The following is a 24,872-nucleotide window of genomic DNA, read 5'->3' as shown; positions in this document are numbered from 1 at the left end:
TCAAAGGGAACCAAGCTCTATAGAAATGGGCTAAGGTAAATATGCCTGGATCCCAGCAACTTCTCACCCAGAAGGGAAGAGAAACCATGTAGATTTTTTTTTTTTTTTTTAACAGTGAGGAAGGAGAGAGCTGCGGAGGGAGGAGGAGGGATCCGGCACTACCAGATGTACATCCAGATAGAGACCAACATAGCCAAAACCTCTCTGGCTCAACTAAACATGGCAACTGGAACAGGAGCCCAGATCCAGGAGCTGTGGTGAGATTGTCTGCCACTTGCTGAGATAGAGGGAAATACTGAATAGTTGGGCTACTAGCCGTCTTATATGAGTTTAGTATTGCCCTCTATCTCCACCTGCTGGTAGACGGTTATAACCCATCTGTCTCTGGATTCATCTGGCTGATGACAAGGAAAACTCTGTTCCACATTAATGTTATCCTTTAAGTGCCCCTCAGATGTCTGGAGACTCTTTATACAAGTGCTTAGATTCATTTCCTGATTATTTGCCTTAGACACCTAAATTGTTCTTATCACATGGACACTATTTGATTTCACTGCGGCCATTTTCCTGACATATCCCAACAGTTTCACAACTGATGAGGTTATATTTCATTTTTGTTTTACACCAAACATTTGGTACTTCTCATTCACTCTGTAGTACCCACACCCGAGGGAGAGTGCAAGTGTCTGATCTACGTCTATTTTCAAGGTTGACTGTGGCGAAGAATCAGCAAACACTCCTGTGCAATTACACAAACCAGATCAAGAGATATTCTAAGCAGGAAAAGATTAGAACAGGGGCATCCAAGCTTTTGAAATAGTGAGCTGCATGAAATCCATATGTATAGAAGGCCAGATTAATTTTTTTAACCTGCTACAACTTGATTTGTACTCATCAAAATCTTTGAATCTCTTCTGAAATTGCTCCATATCCACTAAATCTCTGCATGCTTCAATATCATGTGTGATAATTAGAAGTACTGTAAATCCTATTTGTTAAAATTCTGAACAGGGCCACATCCCAAGGTAAGGCGTGCAGCATCTGGCCTACAGGTTACACACTGGACACCCCTAGATTAGATAAATTAAGAGACAACTGTATATTTGCCACTGATTCTCAGCACAGTCTGAAGTTCCTTTAACTTTTGCAGAATTTCTGTGTCATTCTTCTCCTAATTCTGTGTATTTCATCTTACCACTGGTCATTTATCTCTTAAGTTGATGGCATATAGACTGCCAATTAATGACAAAGAGTGCTTGGATTCTATTTACTTCTACATTATTAGTATTAATACAAAAGATGTTAAAAGCAATCCAAGCAGTGTAGCTTGCTGTATACATTTCTAATGTGATAGGAGGAGACAAATGCTTACACGTTTCCATGGGTACAATCAAGTTCAATTTATTTTAATCTATCACAAATCATAGTAAAATATCTAAAGCAATTTAAAGGGTCAACACAAATAGTGTGTTAGCACAAAGTGAATAAAGGTAGAACAAGTCATCAAACAAAAAAAAAACACAAAACAAGGAAATAACTTAACTTATGTACTTTACTGTAACTCACCATGAGCTTGGATTTAGAAAAGGTAAATTATTAAATCTAAAATCCAAAAATCTGAAACGCTGGGGAGTAAGTGACGCCAGCTTAGGGAATGGCATCTTGAGGTAACAGTTCAAAGGGAGAAGTGATACCTCCCCCACTCTTCCCCAGTCAGTGTTGCATGGTTCTGGGAAAAAAGCCAGTGGCTGAGTGGGTGGCTGATTTAGATAGCTCTGTATAAAAGAGATTAGCCAGTTTTAAATCATCCTTCGTGGTGAGAGACTGGGACACTTCTAAGGTTCACAAGTCAGCACAGCAATGGCACAGTCAGAGGCTTCAGGTTTGGACTCAGAAATTGAGAGCTGAGGTCTTCAACAGGAGCAAGACAGAGTGGCTGGCAGAATTGAAATGTGGCACTGCCTCATCAAGACAGACATAAAAAAAAAGAGGATGTTGCACCGAGATGCGGCTGAACTAGGCAGGAGTGAAATACAGAAGGAAAAACTGGCAGATTTGCATAGATGGAGTCTATCTCTGACTTTAAAGAAGCTCAATGGCAAAGTGGATGATTTGAAAAATGGGCCCCACTGTAACAATATTTGTCTCAGTGTCTAATTGTTTATCACTATGTGATACTGAATATTAAATGTGTGTTTTAATTGATTTTATTGTTCAGTGGAAAATATTATATGTGATGTGTTTAATTTATACATTATGAATGTAAACTTGGATCCCACTTAGATTTTAATCGGGCTACACGTTTTTTAAATAAAATAAAATAAATGCTGTGCAAGCCATTTGCCAAATGATTTCAGGGCCTGATGGAGAAAAGGGCACAAGATAACAACAATCAAAGGGCCCATAAAAGTTTGGGGCCAAAGCACCTCAATGTTCCAGCACAAATGGTAGAACTGTAAGACTGAGTTCCATAATGACATGCTGCTCTGACTTAATTACATTACATATTTCTATTCCGCCATTACCTTTCGGTTCAAAGCGGATTACAAAAAAAGAGTTATGGAAGAAGGGTTACAACGTTAGATCAGAGAAGGTTTCCAAGAGAGGGAAAAGTAGGATCTGGGGTTAGGGAGGGGATGGTAAGAGGGGGGTTAAGCTTTATCATGGTATTAAGCTTTATTAAGGGATTTCTTGAAGAGTATAGTTTTTATTTCCTTTCTGAACATCTTGTAGTCTGGGGTTGTTGTCAATAGGCTGGAGACTTGGTTGTCTATCTTCGCTGCCTGAGTGGCCAGTAGTCCGTTGTATAGTTTTTTCCGTTTTACTTCTTTGATTGGGGGGTAAGTGAATGGGTTGTGTGTTTTTCTATGCCTGGTAAAGGTGGTTTGGATGAGGCGGTCGTTTAGGTAGGTTGGGCTGTCTCCTTTTATAGTTTTAAATAGTATACAGTAGAATTTAAATTGTATTCTTTCCTGGATTGGAAGCCAATGAGAATTGATGAATGCCCCAGTAATGTGATCATGTTTTTTCAATGAATAGACGAGTCTCAGAGCTGTATTCTGAATTGTCTGTAGTTGTTTAATCATTATTGCAGGGCAGGGGAGGTAGAGGATGTTGCAATAGTCTAGGATACTTAGGATTAGAGAGCTGAAATTGTGTTTTTTCGAAGAATTTTCAGACTTGTCTATGGTTTCTCATAACTGCGAAAGATTTCAGTATTGTTTTGTTAATTTGTGGTTGCATGGTGCAGCCTGTGTCAATAGTCATACCTAGAAGTTTTAGGGTGGTTTGCAAAGGGTAGTTGATAGAGTTGATTTCTAAGTTGGTTATGGTTGGGATTTTGTTATTTTCTAGGAGGATGAATTTAGTTTTGTCTAGGTTGAGTTTCAGTTTGTGGTCTTCCATCCAAGTCGTAACTGTAGCTAGAGTTCTGTGTAGTGTGTCTGACATTAAGAGCATTGGTTGGTCAAAAGGAATGAGGATGGTGATGTCATCAGCATAGCTATAAGAGGATAGGCCTTGTTTGTTCAGGTGAGAACAGAGATGTATTTTCTGAAACATCAATGGCTCTACTCTTTTGGCATCCAGTTAACAGTTCAAGGAGTGGATAAGAGAGCCAAAACTGAAAAGTAAGCCTAGGTTATTTTGGTGAACCTGGGATATGAGGACCGCCACAAATAAGACTGCTATGACAGCATCAGCAGGAAAAGAACAACGGAACTACTGTAAGTGGTGGAAAATTTGAGAGGAAAATGACACCTACCGTATTTTTCAGACCATAAGATGCACCAAAATTTGTTTCAGAATTTTTTTTCTTCTTGGTTTTTCCTCCTCTACATGTAGGTGTCTCTGGTAGTCTGGTGCATCTGGTACTGGGAAGCCCAAAGCCCGAAGCCGTCTGCAGCCGCCAGAAGCCCAAAAGCCGCCTGCAGCCGCCAGAAGCCCAAAGCCGCCCGCAGCTGCCTGCAGACGCCAGAAGTCCAAAGCCGCCCACAGCCCGAAGCTGTCCGCAACCTGCAGAAGTCCAAAGCCACCCACAACCCCCCCCCCCCGGTACCTTTTTTTAGAGGTGGTCCAGCTCGGTATCCGAGACAGCTGCCTGTGTCTTTAGAAGAGTGACGCAGGATCGTGACCTTTGTTCTTTCTGCCTGGTCCCGCGCCTCTCTGTGATTGGCTGTAGTCAGTAACTGACTGCAGCCAATCACAGAGCGGTGCGACCAGGCAGGAAGCACAAAGGTCACGCTTCTGTGTTGTGCGTCACTCTACTAAAGACATAGGCAGCCATCCCGGAGACCGCGATGGACCACCACTAAAAAAGGGGGGGGGGGGGGCGCAGTGTATTCGGTCCATAAGACGCACCCCCTTTTTGGGGTGAAAAAAGTGCATATTATGGTATGAAAAATATAGTAATTTGCTATTCTTAGTGCTCTGTAAAAGCACCCCCATTGGGTTCTGAAGTGCCAGACTTGTAATGGGGATGTAGATGAATCTGGCTTTAAGAATGGTATAACTGAAAAGGCAAATGCTAAACAGGAATGGAAGGAGTGATATGTGGACTGGCGAGAGGGTTGTAGGGAAGAAGGGGGTGGAGAGGAGTGAGGATATAGGATTATTAAAAGTTGTTTGCTTATTTGTGTGTTGTTTATGAAGTTTATCGGAAGGGGTGGAATGCAGCATTGCTTGGGGGTGGGAGAGGAAGGGAGAAACTAGTGATATCCATCAGGGGGGCTCTGCAAAGAGAAAGATGCTTTTTGGGTAAATTACTTCTTCATTGTCTATTGGCTGCAAGGATCAGCTCCTGAGATTCAAGGTGGATGGGGGAAGGGAAAAGAATGGGATCTTGTGCAGAGCAAATGTGATTATATGAACAAGAACAGTGAATAAATGTGGATAATTGGTGGGATTAAATTAAAAAATTTGGTCCTAGAATGTCAGGGATCTGAATGTTGAACTGAAGCAGAAAATGGACTCAATTAATTAAAACTGAATTAGGATATTATAATACTGCAACATACCTACCTCCAGGCAAAATATGAACATCTTTTGAGAGATTGAATATATATACAAATATATTGTCAAGCTGTGGGGAAGGGGGTAATTTTAATGATGCATGATGTATCATGAGAGTACTTGCAGTGATGAAACTGGGAAGTTTCTAGGTATTCAGGGGAGAGAGTTCACCTTAGTATGCGCATAGGCTCTGAATAAGGGAACATTTTATTTTATAACAAGCTAGCTTTAGAATTGGGGAGCTTTACTCAAGATGAGATCATAAACGGAGCGCACTAAAAAATCTGATGTCCACATTGGACTTGCTAGATGTATGAAGGATATACCATATGAGGGAGAAGGAATATACTTATTTCTCCAGAGTGAAAGGTTAGGTTCTCGCTTGGATAATCTTCTTTCTGTTAATAAACACAGGAACCTGTACATTAGGTGATCAATCCGTGCTTGCGAACTGCTTGCAGAAGGGTATCAATCACATCTTTCAGCTCCTGCTCCTTCACCAGTGAAGTATAGTACTCTCTTCAGTTTGTACCAAAGCAATTGATTTCCACTGTAATAGAAGAAGAGAAGAGAGGGGCATAGGGAACTTCCCTGGAGATATCGTACATTTCTGTTCTGCTCTGTAACTCATGAAAAGGAACAATAACTAGCATGAACTTGCAACATAGATGTATCCATGAACGAACCTGCTTTGTGCAACTAGCACTAACAGAGTTGTCCAAGGCAAAAAGCAGGCAAATTGCAAAACGCATAGGGCGGGCCGTAAAGACTCCTATGTGTATTAACAGAAAGAAGATTATCCAGGTAAGAACCTAATCTTTCATTCTGTTACATAAGCACAGGAGTCTGTACCTTTGATCCCTCTAATGTGAGAGTGTGAGTCTGTACCTATGATCCCTCTAATGTGAGAGCGTGAGTGATCACTCAGTTTTTGTGAGTGTCACTCACAAATTTAAAAATGCTCGCTCATGTTTACTCACTTATATATGTATCGGACCGTTGTGCTCTGGCGCGCTTTCGACTGTGCTGGTTCCTTTACACCAGAACAGGAATTGATGTCAGAGGAACCTGCATAGCCGAAAGTGCACACCAATCTGACGCATATATAGATAGGCTGTTCAGATTAATTAGCTTGAAGCCGCTTGACCACCCTTCTTGAATTAGTAAGTGGGATTATCATGTTATAGCAAATCCAGAGAGAACTGTTTAGGAAATGCAGATTAAAAAGTCCATTGATTATGACTGACTGGGCAGAATAAATGTCTTTCTTAACCCATGGATCCTCAAATTCTTTCAAACAAAATTCAAAATAAAACAAGAATGCTCTTTAACAGTGGATTATTTCAACATCCAAATATTAGTCTTTTCTAAACCATTCTTTCTAATATCACTGTGAAAATTTCTAAAAGACCATTGGCTGTTTGGCTTAATCATCTGCAGTTATCTACTTAGCATGATGTCATCTCTGACATCCTGCCACCACTAGCCTTCTGATTGCTGCCTTACATGACGAGACCCATTTTACATGTCAACCCTTGTGATCCCTACTATGCTGCGAGGTCCAAACTGGGTAGGCATTTATTTTAATGCTGGACAGGATTCCTCCATCTCTTCCAGTTGACAACAACTTCCAGAAACTCTCTCTATGCACCCTGAGGTCTATCTGTTTACAAACCACCCTTCCCTTATGAATCGGACCAAAAACCTCTAGGGATTTCTCCTTGTTTTCCTCTTTTTCTTTATATTGTCCTAAAATATCCCATTCTTTACCATAATTTGTTTTGCAAATATTTCATACAAAATCCCTAAACCTGTCTTCTCCTCTTTACCCCATTCTTGTTCCCTACCCTCTAAACTGAACTGCTATAGATCACTACACGCACAATAAACGTAATTTTATGACAGAGTGCCTGATTGAAAAAAGCAAGTAGGTGGCTAATTAGACATTGTTTGATTAAATGACAATACAGGTTTTTCATTTCTGTGATTGCATTTTGCTGAAGTACAAACGTTAAAGATGAGCTTTTAAATTTTGAGGCTTTTTCTTCCAGCCTTTTAAAAAATATTTATATTTAACATTTTTTTCACAATTTTCAGAGAAGTATGTTCAATTTGTGTTTAATTCTGATTTTTTATTTTCTGACTGGCATTTGGTGGCTGGCATTTTATAAAAGCCCATTTTAGCAGGTAGAGCACTGTTTTACTCATGAAAACGTTTTTGAAAATTACCTCTTGAGATGATTGTACTAGGAAAGATAGTCAATATGGCAGTCTGTGATTTGGATGTCTGAGATCCTTTTTCCTTCAAAAACATTTGTCATTATGTTTTAATTATATGATTCTTTGCATTTTCATCAAGCTAAGTATTTCTTGAGGTATCTAGAGTATAGTTTACTTGCTCGCATTTTTGCGGTTCAAACCCACGCTGCTCCTTGTAACCCTGGGCAAGACACTTAACCCCCCCATTGCCCCAGGTAGATTAGATTGTGAGCCCACCGGGATAGACAGAGAAAAATGCTCAAGTATCTGAATAAATTCAAGTAAACCGTTCTGAGCTCCCTGGAGAGAACGGTATAGAAAGTTGAATGAATAAATGAATATAGTCGAATGAGCTTTGAGAGAAAGAGGTGGCTATTTGCCACAGCCAATGTACATTGACAAAATTGCCATGTTAATCCATCTGACGATAGAAGCCTTGGATGCTGGTCTGCTTGTTCTGGATTGACTGGTTAGAACAAAAAAAGTGGTCAGAAAGCCAAGACTCATTGGTCCTTTCCAGGTAGTGGAGTAAAACTCTTCACACATCCGGTCTCTGAAATATCTTATCTTGCTTAGTCGAACCCGTAAGCTGAAAAGTAGGCAAACAAACCTCTTATTTCAGGTGGAAGGCTGACACAACCTTCGGTAAGAACAAAGGTAACATTCACAGTGAAAACCAAGCCACTGTGATTCTGAGGAAAGTCTCTCTGCAGGAATGAGCCTGCAATTCAGAGATTTGTCACTTTAAGACTACTGCCACCATAAATACTGCCTTCACAATGAGATCCAGAAAGGATGCCTCCAGGAGAGGCTCATATGGAGGCTTAGAAATGCCCTTCAAGAACATATTAAGATTCCAGGATGGAAAAGGCTGGCCTAATTGAGGCCATAATCTGCTTGTCCCTTACAAAAACCGTGTCACATCTGAATGAGATGCTAGCTATAGCTTTCCCCTTCGAGCTCGGAAGCACGAGAGGCCTGCCACTAAGCCTTTTTGTAGTCTGGCCTGCAGAAATACTAGGATCACAGGAATTGGCGCCTCGAAAGGTTCTACCTAATCTTTGGTAAACCATAGCTGGAAAGCCTTCCAGGCCTTAGTATAAGCTGCAAACATCGATGGCTTTTTTTTTGCTCGAAGAACAGTCAAAATGGCTACCTCTGAATAACCCTTACAGTTAAGAGCATGCGCTCAAGAGCCATGCCATAAGACCAAAGCGCTCAGGGTTCTCCATAGGAATTGGGCCCTGAATGAGGAGTCCTGTGTATACTAGTAGTTTGATGCATCTGTCTCATTGAAAACGCACTAGAACCGCATACCAATGCCAGTGGGGCCAATCTGGAGCTACTAGAATCACAAGTCCTGGGTGATTCATGATTCTGCGGATTATCCACCCACCATGGGCCAAGGTAGAAACACATATAGAAGCCTCTCTGATGGCCAGTGCTGGACCAATGCACTTCCTGGTTCATCTCTTCGACTGTAGAAGTGATTCGCCTTTGCATTCTAGCCATCAAGTTCATTGTCCCAACACTGGACAATGAGGTTGAAAGCTCTTTGGGATCGGGGCCATTACCCTGGGTCTAGAGACTGCTGGCTGAGAAAGTTGACATGTATATTTTCTACTCCTGCTAAGTGGGCTGTGGAGAGCACCTGAAGATGAGCTTCTGCCCACATGAACAACAGCTGGGCCTCCAAACATAATGGAACACTTCTGGTGCTTCCCTGTCTGTTCACATAAGGTACTGTGGTAGCATTGTTCGAGACATGTATTTATGAAAGGTTTTTCTATTTCTTTTTGTCATCTTTTACATTCTTTTCATATTACTTCTTTTTCTGATTTATTTTCTTAGTTGTTGTTTTATTTAGTTTTTCAGTTGGTTAATATTTCTGAAATTGTATCCCACCTTTTCTTTTTAAAATACTTTTAAAATCCATTTTAAGTATTTTAAATGGTGATGATATCATCAATTGGAAAATGCATTCTTAAGTACTTTGAATCTGTCTTTAGAGAATTAATACCGAGGGATTCTGTTTCAAACCCAAATCACTGGTTTTCAGATACTTTTAAATATGACTTTTTGAGGTTTAAAAATCAGCTGTTGTTTTTACTTTCACCTGTATTGTATGTAAATTAGATTAGGGGTCATTTTTAACTTTCACCTGTATTGGTAATGTATAGTGTGCTTGCAAGATGTTCATACCTACAAGTTTTAAAGATTCATAGTTGTATTTTACATTTAGAAGCAGTTTTATGAAGCTTCATTATCTTTTGAATTGTGCAGTTACTTAAAAAAAAAAAAATCAGAATTATTTTAACATTTGAATTTGGGTAAGCTGATTGGGCTTTGATAAATATTTTCGTTAGTTTTTTTTTTTTTAGAGCTTTGGAAGGCTCTATCATTATGTAAAGTCATGCAATTTGAGAGATTATTTTATCAACATTTTTTTGGTTCTTTTTCATTTTTCTTCAGTTTTGGTGTTAATTTTCATTTATTATTTCTACTCACTTTTATTATGGTTTCACTTGTGTTTTTATTTTAAGGTATATTTTAATTATGTGTTTGTTGTTCTTATAGGTGGATGTATATTTGCTATTATCTACATTCTTCCACTCGAGTTATAATTTGTAACTGATGCCTCTGATGCAGGTACTGAGGCGCCAAAACATGTTGGGTGGTTTAATAAATCTTTTTCTGAAGTCTGAATATACCTACCTGAGACCACTTGATTTTCTAGTTAAAGAATGGTATGAGCCTTTGTATCTTCAGCTTTTTTTTTGTTTTTCTATGCCTGTCTTTTTACATAAGCTACCGCTATGGCATTGACCAAAAACACTCTGACTGCCTTTTCTTTCAGGTGCTTCTCCAATGCTGTCAAGGCTAGATGAATGGCTCAAAGCTCCAGACGATTTATGGACCACTTTCTCTGCAGGAGGATCCATTGACCCTGTACTGAATAACCATCACAATTCCCCCTCCCCATCCAAACAGGCTGGCATCACTCATGTCACCCATGAGGAGATTCAGAGGGGCGTGCCCTTTGATAAGCAGTCCCCCTGAAGCCACCATTGTAAGCTGTTCCTCACTTCCCCTGTCCAAGGAAGCTACAGCTGGAGAGATGTTGCAGTAGGAACCACCTGGAGAGCAGGGATTCCTGGAGCGGGCGCATATGTGCCTCGTTCAGGGAACTACTTCCAAGGAGGACACCATCGAGCCTAGCACATGGAGGTAATGCCAGGTTGTGGGACTTGACATTGCTAAGAGCTCAGAAATATGCTTCCTGAGTTTCTGTTTGCATGGCTCTGGAAGAAAGATGCGGCCTTTGGCCAAGTCAAAGCAGATTTCTAAATACTCCAAGCTAGGATTACCAGATATCCTCTTTAAAAAAAGAGGACAGAGATTTGGGGCGGCGATCTGCCATGCTGGCCTTAAGGTCATCGAGACCCTTGCTAATTAGCATCTGCCCTCCGAAGGGCAGTCTGCTTAAGGTGGCTTTTGAGGCTGAATTGCCCGCCCATCGTCTGATCCAGACTTCGAGCATGCAGCGGGCAGAAACTGCATATACTGACACCTTTCTCATGACTCTAATGATGTAATATAGAGCGCGTCTGTCACATAATCCACCCCCTGCAAAACCAGCTGGGGGCAGATGTCTTCCTCCTCGGCTGAACTTTGCTGTAAACTGGTGTGGCAAGCACATGCCACAAACGAGGCTGACATTGTCGCTTTGATCCCCAAAGCTAGTGCTCCAAATTGCCTCTTAAGAACCACATCCATCCCACAATCATGCACATCCTTTAACAAGAGCGAAGGGAGGTACATTTAGTTACTTAAGCCACCGTGGAATCCACCTTTGGCTGACTAAACAAATTCTGGAGGGTTAACATTTGAACATAGTTTTAGCCACCTTTAGGGAGCATTCCGGAGTATCCCATTGCTTAGTGACCAGCAAGGTGATCTCCGGATGCAAAGGAAAAAAGGTGGACAGAGCTTTTGTGCCGCTCATTACTGTGCATGGTGAAGTAGATGACTGCTAAGGCTCCAAATTTAACTCCCTGAGCACATCCATAATAACATGTGGGACGGTAGCTGACTTGAACAGTTGCTGCACCGATAGTTTGTCTCCCTGATTGAGAGCAACTATTGCCTCTTGACTTTTGGTCCCTGACAGGGAACCGGAATCCTCTAGGAAGGAAGCTGAGCCTTGGGACAAACAGGTATAGAGACTGATCTCCAATCCTCCCAGTCCTGGTCTGTTGGTCACACAGGATGGGAGCCAGCTTCCTGCACAGCAGAGACACTTCCTGAAGAGGCATTTCTCTCCGGACCGATACCAGCATGCCCCCTGGGCCCATCAAATAAGCTTCCCAGAGAAGATTAAGAACATAAGAATAGCCTTACTGGATCAGTCCAATGGTCCATCAAGCCCAGTAGCCCGTTCTCATGGTGGCCAATCCAGGTCACTAGTACCTGGCCAAACCCAAGGAGTAGCAATATTCCATGCTATCGATCCAGGGCAAGCAGTGGCTTCCCCCATGTCTTTCTCAATAACAGCCTATGGACTTTTCCTCCAGGAAAATGTCTAAACCTTTCTTAAAACCAAATTCTGGAGTAAATCCTTGGACAGAAGGCTCCAAGGATCCCTGCAGGACCTCATTCTAGCTCCTCTTGGGCTCCGCAGTTTCTGTGCACTTGCATTTCACACCTTCGCTATTTGAGTACTCTGGAAGGGAATTTTTCCCTACCACTTGGCTCACCTGTGGGTCCCCAGCCCTAGAGGGCTTAGAGCAGGTTAAGCCCAAGGCCTCCACCCCTCCCTCATGTGCACCACTGCATGCGGGGTCAGACGCTTCTCGGCCAACCATCCAGCTCAATCCTGGCATAATATGGAGTAGAACAGCCTCAGGAGTCCATTCCAGTTGATTTTGAGCCAAATTGAGGGGTTTTGAGGCAGATGGAGACTTTAGAAAAAAGATTGTTTAAAATCCAAGATGGCCTCCACCAGAAAAATCACGTCAAAAATGGCTGATGGGAGCTTCCCTAAAAGTTTAAAAAAACCTCAGGAAAAGGGGTTTTGGAGGTGGGGGGACCCTATCTATGGCCCCAGAAACCCTTAAATTTAACTTTTTTCAGATACATCCCCCTCCCCATGACTTTCCCCATAGGGAATAAATACTCGGTTGTAGTCACAGTGCTTTGCTTCAGCCTGAACGAAGAGGAGAACTTTCTGCTTTGAATACTTGTGGAACAATCTGGACCTGGAAATCTTCAGCTGCCAGTTGGACCAAAACCAACTAAAGGTTAAACCTCCACAAATCCTCATGGTGCGATGAGGGGAGAATAAAATGCAGCTGGCTCCCTGAAACCCAAAGGGATTCACACAGGAGCCCCACAGCCTGTGCTCACACCTCTAATAAATCAGAAGGCAAGTAGGCTCCCGGGGGAACAGAACCTGAGCCTTGAAGTAATACAAAGCAGGCTGGTCATCAGTTATACCGGGGGGGGGGGGGGGGGTTGTCCTGTGAGCTGGCACCAAAGCCTCATGAAAACTGAGTAAAAAGACCCCAAAATAATAAAAACTGAACAGAGCAGATCAGAACACTTCTTCTTGGTTCACTTGCAGAAGGAAAAACTGAAGAGGGAACTATACGCCATTGGTGAAGGAAGAGGAGCTGAAAGATGCGATTAACACCCTTCTGCAAGTGGTTCATGAGCATGGACTGGTCACCTAATATATATATATATATATATATATGTAAGAGAAAAATAAGGATTGTTAATTTGACACAGATGGCCCAAAATACTTCTGGCTATTGATGTTGAAGGTTTCTGATAGGGTGGATTGGGACTTTTTAGTGCAAGCATTTGTGAAGGTGGGACTAGGACCAAAGTTCTTCATGTGGGTAACTAGTTTGTACTTGGTTAGAAGCATGTGTCAAAGTTAATGGCTCCTATTTGAAGGCCTTCCAATCGAGTAGAGGCATGCATTATGGATGCCCTCTTTCTCCCTTGCTATTTACTCCTGGAATAAGCCACTTGTGGAAAGGGTGAAGAGGAATCTGGATATTAAAGGAATAAAGAAGGGTGATGATTCCCACAAAACTATCCTTTTGTAGATGACATAATGCTGAATCTCACCAGTTCATAGCTAACATTGCCTGTGGTGCTGAAAGAACATCAAGATTTTGGGAATGTAGCTAGATTTAAGATTAATGCTATGAATCTCCATCTAAGCAAAATTTATCCGCCTGAGCTAATAGTAGCATTTCTGAAAGTAAGTTTTACTTTTTGATGATCTCTAAATAATGAACTAAGTTCTACAAACCGAATTACTTGCCCTTATTCCAGGAGCTAGCCACTGCTTAAGGAGATGGTAGGAAGGGACTCTTGGTTTAGGAGCACTGTTGTTATCAAGGTGATGAGTCTGCCAAAGATATTATTTAATGTTCAAAGACCTATTAATGCGGGTGCCTCAGACGCAAAGGGAGATTTTGGGGTTTTTTTTATAGGGGACTGAAAGTGGGCCAAGAGTAAAAACCAAGTGAGACTGGCACTACCAGATTATGATAAATATTACTTGCCAACGAAACTAAAACATCTATTGGGAAGGATAAACCATATATTATTATTGAGCAATTCTATGTAGGCCAGTGCCCATTGCAGCACATTCCATGGCAGTTGTGCCAGAGACAGAAAAGTTGGGATTTTGTTAATCCTTTGACATGGCATTTGCAAGGATATAGAGGGAAGCCCACAGTAAAAAGGTATAGGGAGGCGGTTGTCATTGTTGGCCCCGCTATGTTGCAACTCAGATTTCTCTCTGGGAGAAACAGGGCGTCTTTTGTAGTTGGGAGCACTTAGGAGTTGATCACTTTTTTTTTCAGTTGAATATTTTTATTAGTTTTCAGTAAACAGAAAGACATAAGAACTTTTATCATAAAAAACAGATACCATTAACTAGTGCATTAAGAATTGTACAGGAAATCATACCTGATTGACAACTGAACCATGTGTCAGTAATAATATACAAAGATGAAGGATTAGGCTACAACAGCGCAAGTTTTGGATAAGGGTTAACAGTATCTAACAACAGACTATCGTAATAGACCAATGGAGATAATAATCAGACATCCAAAACCTAACCAGCAGGGACATTAGGCCTATCTATGCAACAGTACATAAAGAAAAGGTAAATCATCTATTTGTGTTGGAGAGGGCATTTTTGCAATATTTAAACAGGGGTTCCCAAATGCTGGAGAACTTATGGAAAGCATTCATTTATTTTGCAGTCACTTTTAATCAGTTTATCATCAAAGAAAAGTTCACAACCTTTAGGGATTTGTGGAAGAAATATGGATTATAGGCTGAGATTTCTTTCTCTGTTTTGCAAGTGCAGTATTTGCATAAAAAAAGAGCACTGCAATTTGAGATGGGCAAATATATTGTTTAAGAATAGATGTGTTTCAGAGGAAATCATGTGGGATCATAACAAGGTATTATACCTTTGTTAAGGAATTATACCTTTGTTAAGGAATCATTCAAGAAATGGAAAAAGGACAAAACTGAGGGGAACTGGAAAGAGCACAAGAAGCATCAAAAAGAATGTCACCGTGAGGTTCGGAAAGCCAAAAGAGAGTATGAAGAGAGGCTAGCCAGGGAAGCAAGAAATTTCAAACCATTCTTCAGATATGTTAAAGGGAAGCAGCCGGCTAGAGAGGAAGTGGGACCGCTGGACGACAGAGACAGGAAGGGAGTGGTGAAGGAGGAGAAGGTAGTGGCAGAAAGGCTTAACATGTTCTTCTCGTCTGTATTTACAAACGAAAACACGTCCAACATACCGGAACCTGAGCAATTCTTCAACGGAAGTCAGGCAGAAAAATTAACATCTATAGAAGTGAGCCTTGAGGACATTCGTAGGCAGATAGAAAAACTAAAAACTGACAAATCCCCGGGTCCGGATGGCATACATCCAAGGGTTCTGAAGGAATTAAAGGAGGAGATAGCGGAACTACTGCAGCAAATTTGCTAACTTATCCCCTGAAAACAGGCGAGATCCCGGAAGATTGGAAGATAGCCAACGTTACGCCCATCTTTAAAAAGGGATCAAGAGGTGACCCGGGAAACTACAGGCCGGTAAGCCTGACTTCGGTTCCGGGGAAAATGGCAGAAGCACTGATAAAAGAAAACATCGATCAACATTTTGAAAAACATGAACTTCTGATAACCAGCCAGCATGGTTTCTGCAAGGGAAGATCGTGCCTAACTTCTTCGAAGGGATCAACAAATGGATGGACAAAGGAGACCCCATAGACATCATATATCTAGATTTCCAAAAAGCCTTTGACAAGGTGCCCCATGAACGTCTACTCCGGAAACTGAAGAACCATGGGGTGGAAGGAGACGTACATAGATGGATCAGAAACTGGTTGGAGGGTAGAAAACAAAGGGTAGGAGTGAAGGGTCACTACTCCGACTGGAGGAGGGTCACGAGTGGTGTCCAGCAGGGCTCGGTGCTCGGGCCGCTGCTATTTAATATCTTCATAAATGATCTAGAAACAGGAACGAAGTGCGAGATAATAAAATTTGCGGACGACACCAAACTATTTAATGGAGCTCGGACTACAGAGGACTGCGAAAAGTTGCAAAGGGACTTGAACAAATTAGAAGAATGGGCGGCGAAATGGCAGATGAAGTTCAACATTGAAAAATGTAAAGTATTACATGTGGGGAGCAGAAACTCGAGGTACAACTATACAATGGGAGGGATGTTATTGAATAAGAGTACCCAGGAAAGGGACTTGGGGGTAATGGTGGACATGACAATGAAGCCGTCGGCACAGTGTGCAGCGGCCGCTAAGAGAGCGAATAGAATCAAAAAGGGTATTACAGCCAGAACGAAGGAAGTTATCCTACCGTTGTATCGGGCGATGGTGCGCCCGCATTTGGAGTACTGCGTCCAATATTGGTCGCCGTATCTTAAGAAGGATATGGCGTTAGTCGAGAGGGTTCAAAGGAGAGCAACACGTCTGATAATAGGTATGGAAAACCTGTCATATTCTGAGAGATTGGAGAAGCTGGGTCTCTTTTCCCTGGAGAAAAGGAGACTTAGAGGGGATATGATAGAGACTTACAAGATCATGAAGGGCATAGAGAGAGTAGAGAGGGACAGATTCTTCGAACTTTCGAAAAATAAGAGAACAAGAGGGCATTCGGAAAAGTTGAAAGGGGACAGATTCAAAACAAATGCTAGGAAGTTCTTCTTTACCCAACGTGTGGTGGACACCTGGAATGCGCTTCCAGAGGACGTTATAAGGCAGAGTACGGTACTGGGGTTCAAGAAAGGATTGGACAAATTCCTACTGGAAATGGGGATAGAGGGGTATAGATTGAAGATTACTGCACAGGTCCTGGACCTGTTGGGCCGCCGCATGAGCGGACTGCTGGGCACGATGGACCTCGGGTCTGACCCAGCAGAGGCATTTCTTATGTTCTTAAGTTGGTTTTAAGACATATATGTAGGAATGGGAGCAATATGTTGCAAGGAGCTGGTGGGAAACATAGAGGCTGGTGATGTTTGAGCAAGCTGGTAAGGCCTTAATTTTGACTTTATTTAAAAAAAATGCTATAAAGTACTATATTAATGACTCTGAGCCAGCTTCAAGCCATGTTTCCCAATAGGTCTGATAAATCACCTGGACTGGATGGTATATATCCCACTGCATACTGAAAGAACTTAAACATGAAATTGCTGAGCTGTTGTTAGTGATCTGTAACCTGTTGCTAAAATCGTCTGTAGTACCTGAAGATTGGAAGGTGGCCAATGTTATGCCGATTTTTAAAAAGGATTCCATGGGAGATCTGGGGAATTACAGACCGGTAAGCCTGACCTCAGTGCCAGGCAAAATAGTTGAAACAATTATAAAAAATAAAATTGTAGAACATATAGAGAAACATGATTTAATTAGATAGTCAGCATGGGTTCAGCTGAAGAGGTCTTGCCTCACCAATTTGCTTGACTTCTTTGAAAATGTGAATAAACATGTGGATAAAGGCGAGTCGGTTGATGTAGCGCAGGGGTCTCAAAGTCCCTCCTTGAGGGCCACAATCCAGTCAGGTTTTCAAAATTTCCCCAATGAATATGCATAAGATCTATGTGCATGCACTGTTTTCAATGTATATTCATTGGGGAAATCCTGAAAACCCAACTGGATTGCAGCCCTCAAGGAGGGACTTTAAGATTCCTGATGTAGTGTATCTAGATTTTCCAGAAAGCTCATGATAAAGTTCCTCATGAGAGGCTCCTGATAAAATTAGAGAGTTATGGGATAGGAGGCAATGTTCAATTGTGGATTAAGAAGTGGTTAGCGGACAGAAAACAAAATATAGGATTAAATGCCCTTTTTTCTCAATGGAGGAGGGTAAATAGTGTACCACAGGAATCTGTGCTGGGACCAGTGCTATTTAACTTATTTATAAATGATCTGGAAATTGGAACTACGAGCAAGATGATTAAGTTTGCAGATGACACTAAACTGTTCACAAAGTTATTAAAACGCATGCAGACTGAAAAACTGCAGGAAGTCCTTTATTTATTTATTTATTTTTCTATACCGTTCTCCCAGGAGAGCTCAGAACGGTTTACATGAATTTATTCAGGTACTTAAGCATTTTTTCCTGTCTGTCCCGGCGGGCTCACAATCTATCTAATTAGGTGACTTGCCCAGGGTCACAAGGAGCAGCATGGATTTGAACCCACAACCCCCAGGGTGCTGTGGCTGTAGCTTTAACCACTGCGCCACCCTCCTAATGGCACATGAAATTTAACGTGGATAAATGCAAAGAGATGAATATTGGAAAGAATAATCAAAATCATAGTTACTGGATGCTAGGGTCCACCTTGGGGGGGGGGGGGGGTCAGAGATCAAGAAAAAGATCTGGGTGTCATCGTGGACAATATGCTGAAACTTTCCACCCAATGTGTGGCAGCAGCCAAGACAGCAAGCAAGATGCTAGGAATTATCAGAAAATGGATGGTAAACAAGACTAAGAATGTTATAATGCTTCTGTATCACTCAATGGTGCAACCTCACTTTGAGTATTGTGTTCAGTTCTGGTCTCCTTATCTCAAAAAAGATATAGCAGCACTAGAAAAGGTTCAAAGAAGAGCGACCAGATTGATAAAAGGGTTGGAACTCCTCTTGTATGACGTAAGACTAAAGAGGTTAGGGCTCTTCAGCTTGGAAAAGAGACAGTTGAGGGGGAGATATGATTGAAGTACAAAATCCTGAATGATGTAGAATGGGTAGAAGTGGATTGAATTCACTAGAGAATAGTTAAGCTCTGCAATGCATTGCCAGAGGATGTGGTTTAAAAAAAAAAAAAAAAAAAAGTTTTGGACAAGTTCCTGGAGGAAAAGTCCATAAACTGTTGATGAGATATACATGGGAGAAGCCACTGCTTGCCCTGGATTGGTGGCATGGAATGCTGCTATTTGGGTTTTTGCCAGGTGACTTGGATTGGCCTCCGTGAAGAAAAGATATTGGGCTAGATGGACCATTGGTCTGATCCAGTAAGGCTATTCTTATGTTCTTATTATATGTTGGAGGGGGTTCCCTAAGAAGGGATCATTCCTCCAGATATGGTGGAAAAGTTAAAAAAAAAATTTTGGAAACATCATTCAGAAGGGAGAGTACACTAGGAGGGAAACTAATTTTGTTTGTGGAATAATTAATTATGGGTCCTTTTTACAAAGCTGCAGTAGTGAGTACTGGCGCAGCAAATGCAATGCAGCCTATAGGAACTGAATGGGCTGTATCACACTTGGGGCTCTATGAAGAAGATTGGATGGCCCAGCAAGCATGGAAATTGATTTCTTTCTGCTTTATGGTGGTCTGGTATGACTTAGCAGCTCACTGGCACCAGGTGGACAGGCCTCCATGTCATGAGTGCATGATGGGCATTAATTAGTGCTGTTGAAAAAAAAACTTACAACCATTTAGAATGAGAAGAATGAGCGCTTTGAAGAGAGAATACTGCTTTTGTTGAATGTATGTAGAAATGTAGTATGGCAGATGGAATGTGCTGGGAGGGAGGGGAGAGAAGTGGGATTCTTTGCTGTGGATCTTACATTACCCTGTGGATATTTGAACCATCCAAATGTGCAAGGACCAGAACATTATGAGAAGTATCTGAGGGATGGTGGAGAATGGAGAGGATGATTTCTCATTAAATATAATGTGGTTCTTGTATTAATATGGTTTGTTCTATGATACTGTAAGAGAATGAAAATAAAATTATTAAAAAAAAAAAAAATCCAAAACCTTGCATGTTGGTGGTCTACTGTAGAAGGAATCATATCTCTAGGAAGAGAGGGCACTGCTCACCTCCTCTGCTGCATTCTCTCTTCCTCTGGTATTCGGAATGAGTAGCGGCGTTTATTGTTCATGTTTCTCACCATCTGTTTCCGGCTATTGTCTGAAGTCTCAGGAACTACCAGCTCATCTCCCTCTGGGAAACAAAGAGAGTTAGAAGCAGCTGCCAGTATTCTGCAATCTTTGTGAGGTTATCAATAGAAAACTAGTAAGAGCCAAGAATGTGTTCTGTCCAAAATTAATTAATGTTTTGCATATGAGATTATCTGAAACTTATATCCATTGTCAGAAACAAGAATTGATTTTTAGTTAACAATTGTTTTCCTTATCAATCATATATTTGTTTTAAAATAATTGTCTTTATATGTGTTTTATGTGCAGTATGATAAGATCTGTTCATATTATTTTTGTATGTGTAAAAAATATCTATATTTATAATTGTTTCATCAATGTGAATTCATACCCATGATGGTGTATGCCGAAACTTGGCCAAGTAAGGTGATTCTTATATCCAGTGACTGATTTTATTTTCAATAAGGAGAAATTAGGTCTTACCTGCTAATTTTCTTTCTTTTAGTCCCATCAAACCAGTCCTGAAATTGTGGGTTATGTCTGTTGCTCTATAGGGGATATCATGCAGCATGATGTCATCAGTATTTTGAATGCTAAAGCAATGGAACAAATGATTTCTTCTTTTAAGTAAATGTTGTACCAATAGCATATATCTTCAGCCCTGAGAAAGTCTCCATAAGGGTAAAACAAGGAGAGTAAGAGGGAAAGGACTTAGACTATTCCAATTATTCCTCTACATGTTCTCACTTGCAGATATCTTCATTTATTCTGACAGGAAGGTTAACCCTAACTAGTACACCCTGAGTTAATGGCTCAATTAGCTTATTCAGTACAGAACCTGAAAGTTGCAGCTTCTGAAATACTAGGGAGGGATTTTGGACTGGTCTGATGGAACTAAAGGAATGAAAATTAGCAGGTAAGACCAAATTTCTTCTTCCTTAGTGTCTTCACCAGACCAATCCAGAATCTGTAGGATGCAGCAAAACAGTGCCTAGATAGGATCTCAAAATCTGCTCAAGTGCAAAATATGCATATGCTGGAACCTATACCTGCAAAAAACCATGTAAATGCAAAAGGAAATATCAATATGAGACTGTACAGACACATTGGAAGCTCTGCTGTGAATTGTAACTGTGACAAAAAAACATGGTTGGGAATGAGTCAGCAAACTTCAGAAGAAGCAGTACTAATGATATAGGAAACAAATTTAGCACTAATCCGTTTGGAAAGAGATGTTTTGAATAGAGAAAAAAAACTCCAGAGGGCTCCTAAATGGAAACAAGATTCCTTAGATTATAAAGAGGTATCACGAAGAACTACTAGAGGATGAGTTTACTATTACTTTTGCCAAGTGCTTAAGAGAGTGGTCACAAACATCATACATAGAAAACAGCACAAGTACATAGAAACATGATGGCAGATAAAGGCCATATGGCCCATCCAGTCTGCCCATCTGCAGTATCCACTTTCTCCTCAAGAGATCCCATGTGCCTGTCTTTGTCTCCACCAGAAGGCTATCTCATGCATCTATTACCCTTTCTGTCCTCTCATTCTGGAGCTTCCTTTCAAATTTATGCCACATCGGTATTTAAACATCTCCCCTCTCCTGCCTTTCCTCCAAGACATACATATTGAAATTTTTAAGTCTGTCCCCATGCGCTTTATGATGAAGACTAATGACCATTTTAATAGCCTTCCTCTGGACCTATTCCATCCTATCTTTTTGATGATGTGGTCTCCAGAACTGTACACAATATTCTATATGAGGTCTCACCAGTCTCATACAGCAGAGGTTCCTAACACATAATATACATACCGTTGTTATGAGGTATGCAGCGCTGTAAGTCTCTTGCTCTGCTGCCATTGCAGCCACCACTGTTATCATCGTCTTCTCTCCTCTACCCCTGGACTAGCAGCGTCAGCTCACCATGTGCTTTAACTTCCCACACACAGATACCAGTAGTGTTAGTGTACCGATTCTGTCAGTCAGCCTTGGGGCCTCCGAGGAAAGATGGTTGCATCATCGGAGATGGGCCTGGCCTAGCAAAGGCCCCGAGGCAGTCTGATGAAATCGCTACACTGACTACTGGCAGCTTCGTGGGGAAAGTAAAAGCACTCGGTGAGCTGCTGGACATGGGGAAGGGAAGGGAAAGGTGCTCCTGGACTGGAGAAGGGAAAGGGATAAATAGAGGTGCTGCTGGACCTGGAGGAAAAGGAGAGGGAGAGAAGAGGTGCTGCTGGACCTGGATGGGAGATAGAGAAAGGAAATACTGTTGGACATGGGGGGTGGAAGGGAGAAGTGCTGCTGGACTGGAAATAGAGGAGGGAGGAGAGGTGCTGCTGAACCTGGGTGATGGAGGGGGAGAAGTGCTGCTTGACAGGGAGCAGAGGAGAGAGGAGAGGTGCTGCTAGACCTAGAGTGGAAGAGCACAGTGGAGAAGGAGAGAAAGAAAGAGAGCCCCGCTTGGGAGAAGAGAGGTGTATACTGGACTTAGGGAGGTAAACATGCAGATTGCAGGAGAGAACAAGGAACTGAGAGGGAGACAAGCAATCCAAAGGATAGGAGGTGTGAGCAGAAAAGAATATAGAGGTGATGCACAGAAATGGAAGGAGGATATGGACAGAGACACACAGGGAGAATGTTGGATGGAGAGTGGATGGGACACAGAAGGGCAACACTGATTACAAGGGTACAGAGGGACAAGGACATATAGAATAGATGCTGGACAGAATAGATAAGAATGTAGAGAGAAGGTGGATATGGAGAGAGAAGATATGTCAAATGGACAAGACATCTTGCAAAGACAGAAAAAAAATAGGGAAAAACAAAGACACACTATGACCAAAGTAATGGAAAAATAAAGTACTCAGACAACAAAGATAGAAAAAGTATTTTATTCTGAATTTATTAATTGGAGTGTGTCTGTATAGAAATCTTGAAGCAGTTCCATTCTTCTGTTTTCTCATTAGGTTTTGTATTAGTGTTTCAGGACCTGGTGTAATATTTATGACTAGTGTTTAGGCCCGTTACATTAACGGGTGCTAGAATAAATGTCTGTCTTTCTTTCTTTCTGTCTCTTTGTATGCCTCCTGTCTCTTTCTTCCTTTCTTTCTGTCTCTCTTCCTGTTCCCTGTCTCTTTCTTCCTGTCTCTTTCCCTCCCGCTGTCTATCTTTCTTTCTTTCTTTCTCTCCCACTGAAGGGAGATAGGTTCAACACAAATGCAAGGAAGTTTTTTTTCACCCAAAGGGTCGTGGACACATGGAATGCGCTACCGGAGGAAGTGATCAGGCAGAGTACGGTACAGGGATTCAAACAGGGATTGGACGGATTCCTGAGGGATAAAGGGATCGTGGGATACTGAGAGAGATGCTGGGATGTAACACAGGTATAGAAAGCTAACCAGGTAATAAGTATAGAAACCCAACAGGTCGTACATGTGCAAGACCGGAGGGTTAGGACTACGATGGGAAGATAGGACTTAAATGAGAAACCAAGATGGCAAGGGAGCCCCTTCTGGTGATGCAGACAGGTCGTGACCTGTTTGGGCCGCCGCGGGAGCGGACTGCCGGGCAGGATGGACCTATGGTCTGACCCGGCGGAGGCACTGCTTATGTTCTTATGTTCTATCTTTCTTTATTTCCTTTCTATCTTTTTTTCTATCTCTCTCCCTGCCCAGATCCTCACTGAAGCCGCCTTCCAGCTGTGCAAGCTAAGGGATCCCTTGCCCTTTCCTCAATCCAGCTGTGGCCAGTTGCCCGCACACACCTGCCTAGCTACAGAATGAGCAAATGCGTCCCGTCTCCCTTTTGGACCCCGTTTGCTCACCCTTGGTGCTGGATCACCGCCTGATGCTGCTCCGCAGGAAGCTCGTGAACTGCTGGGCCATGGCGAGCCAAACCGAGCCCCAGCACGCACTTCTGCACTCCTCTTCGCTTTCACTTTCTCCGGGGCAGGGGGGAGGAGGGCTCCTTTATTACTCGCTTGCCGAGGTGCTGGTGGCCCACCCCATCCATGTATTCTCTCTCTCCTACCTACCCTCCAAATGCCTGCTTCTCTCACCCACCCAAAGCCTCTCTCTCTAGTGGCTATCCCATGTTTTTCTTCTCCTCACCAACCAGACCCCAACTCCAATAAAGCTTATGCCCCCAAAATAGGACTAAAGCCTCTGCCTGAAACCTTTAACTTCCAAATGCTTAGTTTTGCTTTTTTCTTGTAACAAAGGTTTTCGCATACACGTCAGGTTCTGTGGAATACTTTTTCTTGTAGAAGTTCCAGGAAACCACAGGTTCAACTTGGAACGGGGGAGGGCACGTCCTCCCCAAAAATTGCCTGGCCTGTAGGTCAGGGGTTTCTCGGGCAGACCGCCACCCACTGCTGGTGGCTCCGTGCTCCATGCTTGCCCGCTGCGGCCTGCAGCCTCCGACAGCCATGGCGGCCTGCAGTCATCGGCAGCCGGCAGACGCCACGGCCTGCAGCCGCCGACAATCACCGTGACCTTCAGCTGCCGCGGCCTGCAGCCGCCGACAGCCGCCGTGGCTGACATCCGCCTTGGGGGAGAGAGAAAGAGAGAGAGATTCGCGTGCATGCGCACTCCTACCTATGGTACCCTACAGCGCACGGAAAACGGGAGCATGCAGGTGGGAGTGCGCGGCTTAGGGTTTTATTATATTAGGTGCATTCTTTCACAAATAAGGTTGTTGCTCTTTGAGTCCAGGAAGTTAGAGCTGTTATGATATAATAAGGATCCATTTCTTTTTTTTTGCACAAGTTTGTTATAACATTAGACAGGGCTTTAGATATTTTGCAGTAACCGATATGTGTTGAGGTGAAAGAAGAGCCTGTTGATCTTGTAACTCCCAGCAAAATCAACAACCTCTCTGAGAGAGACAGGCTGTGACTGAGGGCAGGTGGAATGTGTGTGAGAGAACTTGCTCATAGTGAACAATCAGATTTCATGTTTTAATTTCCCAGAGAAAAGATGGTCACTAATAGCAACTTTCATGGAGATCTTCCTTTTCTCCTGTACTTATAAATAGAGACTATCTAAATGTCATTTTTCATTTTCAACAGTAAACTAAAAGAGACCCGGTGATTACCTATTAATTAAATCAAATATTTATAATCTCTCTCAGGAGTTGAGAAATCGAAGGGATTGTGA

The 24,872-nt window shown here is 42.2% G+C and overlaps 1 protein-coding gene across 2 annotated transcripts in view; it reads right to left on the bottom strand.

Moving 5' to 3' along the window:
* Positions 1 to 24,872, bottom strand: part of CDC42BPA (CDC42 binding protein kinase alpha) — a 488,866-nt gene that overhangs the window by 30,220 nt on the left and 433,774 nt on the right. For both annotated transcript variants that reach the window (XM_033938547.1, XM_033938546.1), the window contains exon 33: positions 19,653 to 19,776. In XM_033938547.1, coding sequence (XP_033794438.1) covers positions 19,653 to 19,776 — 124 coding nt within the window. The remainder of the gene's footprint in view (positions 1 to 19,652; positions 19,777 to 24,872) is intronic.

The sequence above is a fragment of the Geotrypetes seraphini genome, chromosome 3 (assembly GCF_902459505.1).
Source record: "Geotrypetes seraphini chromosome 3, aGeoSer1.1, whole genome shotgun sequence".
Taxonomy (NCBI): domain Eukaryota; kingdom Metazoa; phylum Chordata; class Amphibia; order Gymnophiona; family Dermophiidae; genus Geotrypetes; species Geotrypetes seraphini.
This window is presented reverse-complemented; position numbering and strand designations above follow the sequence as displayed.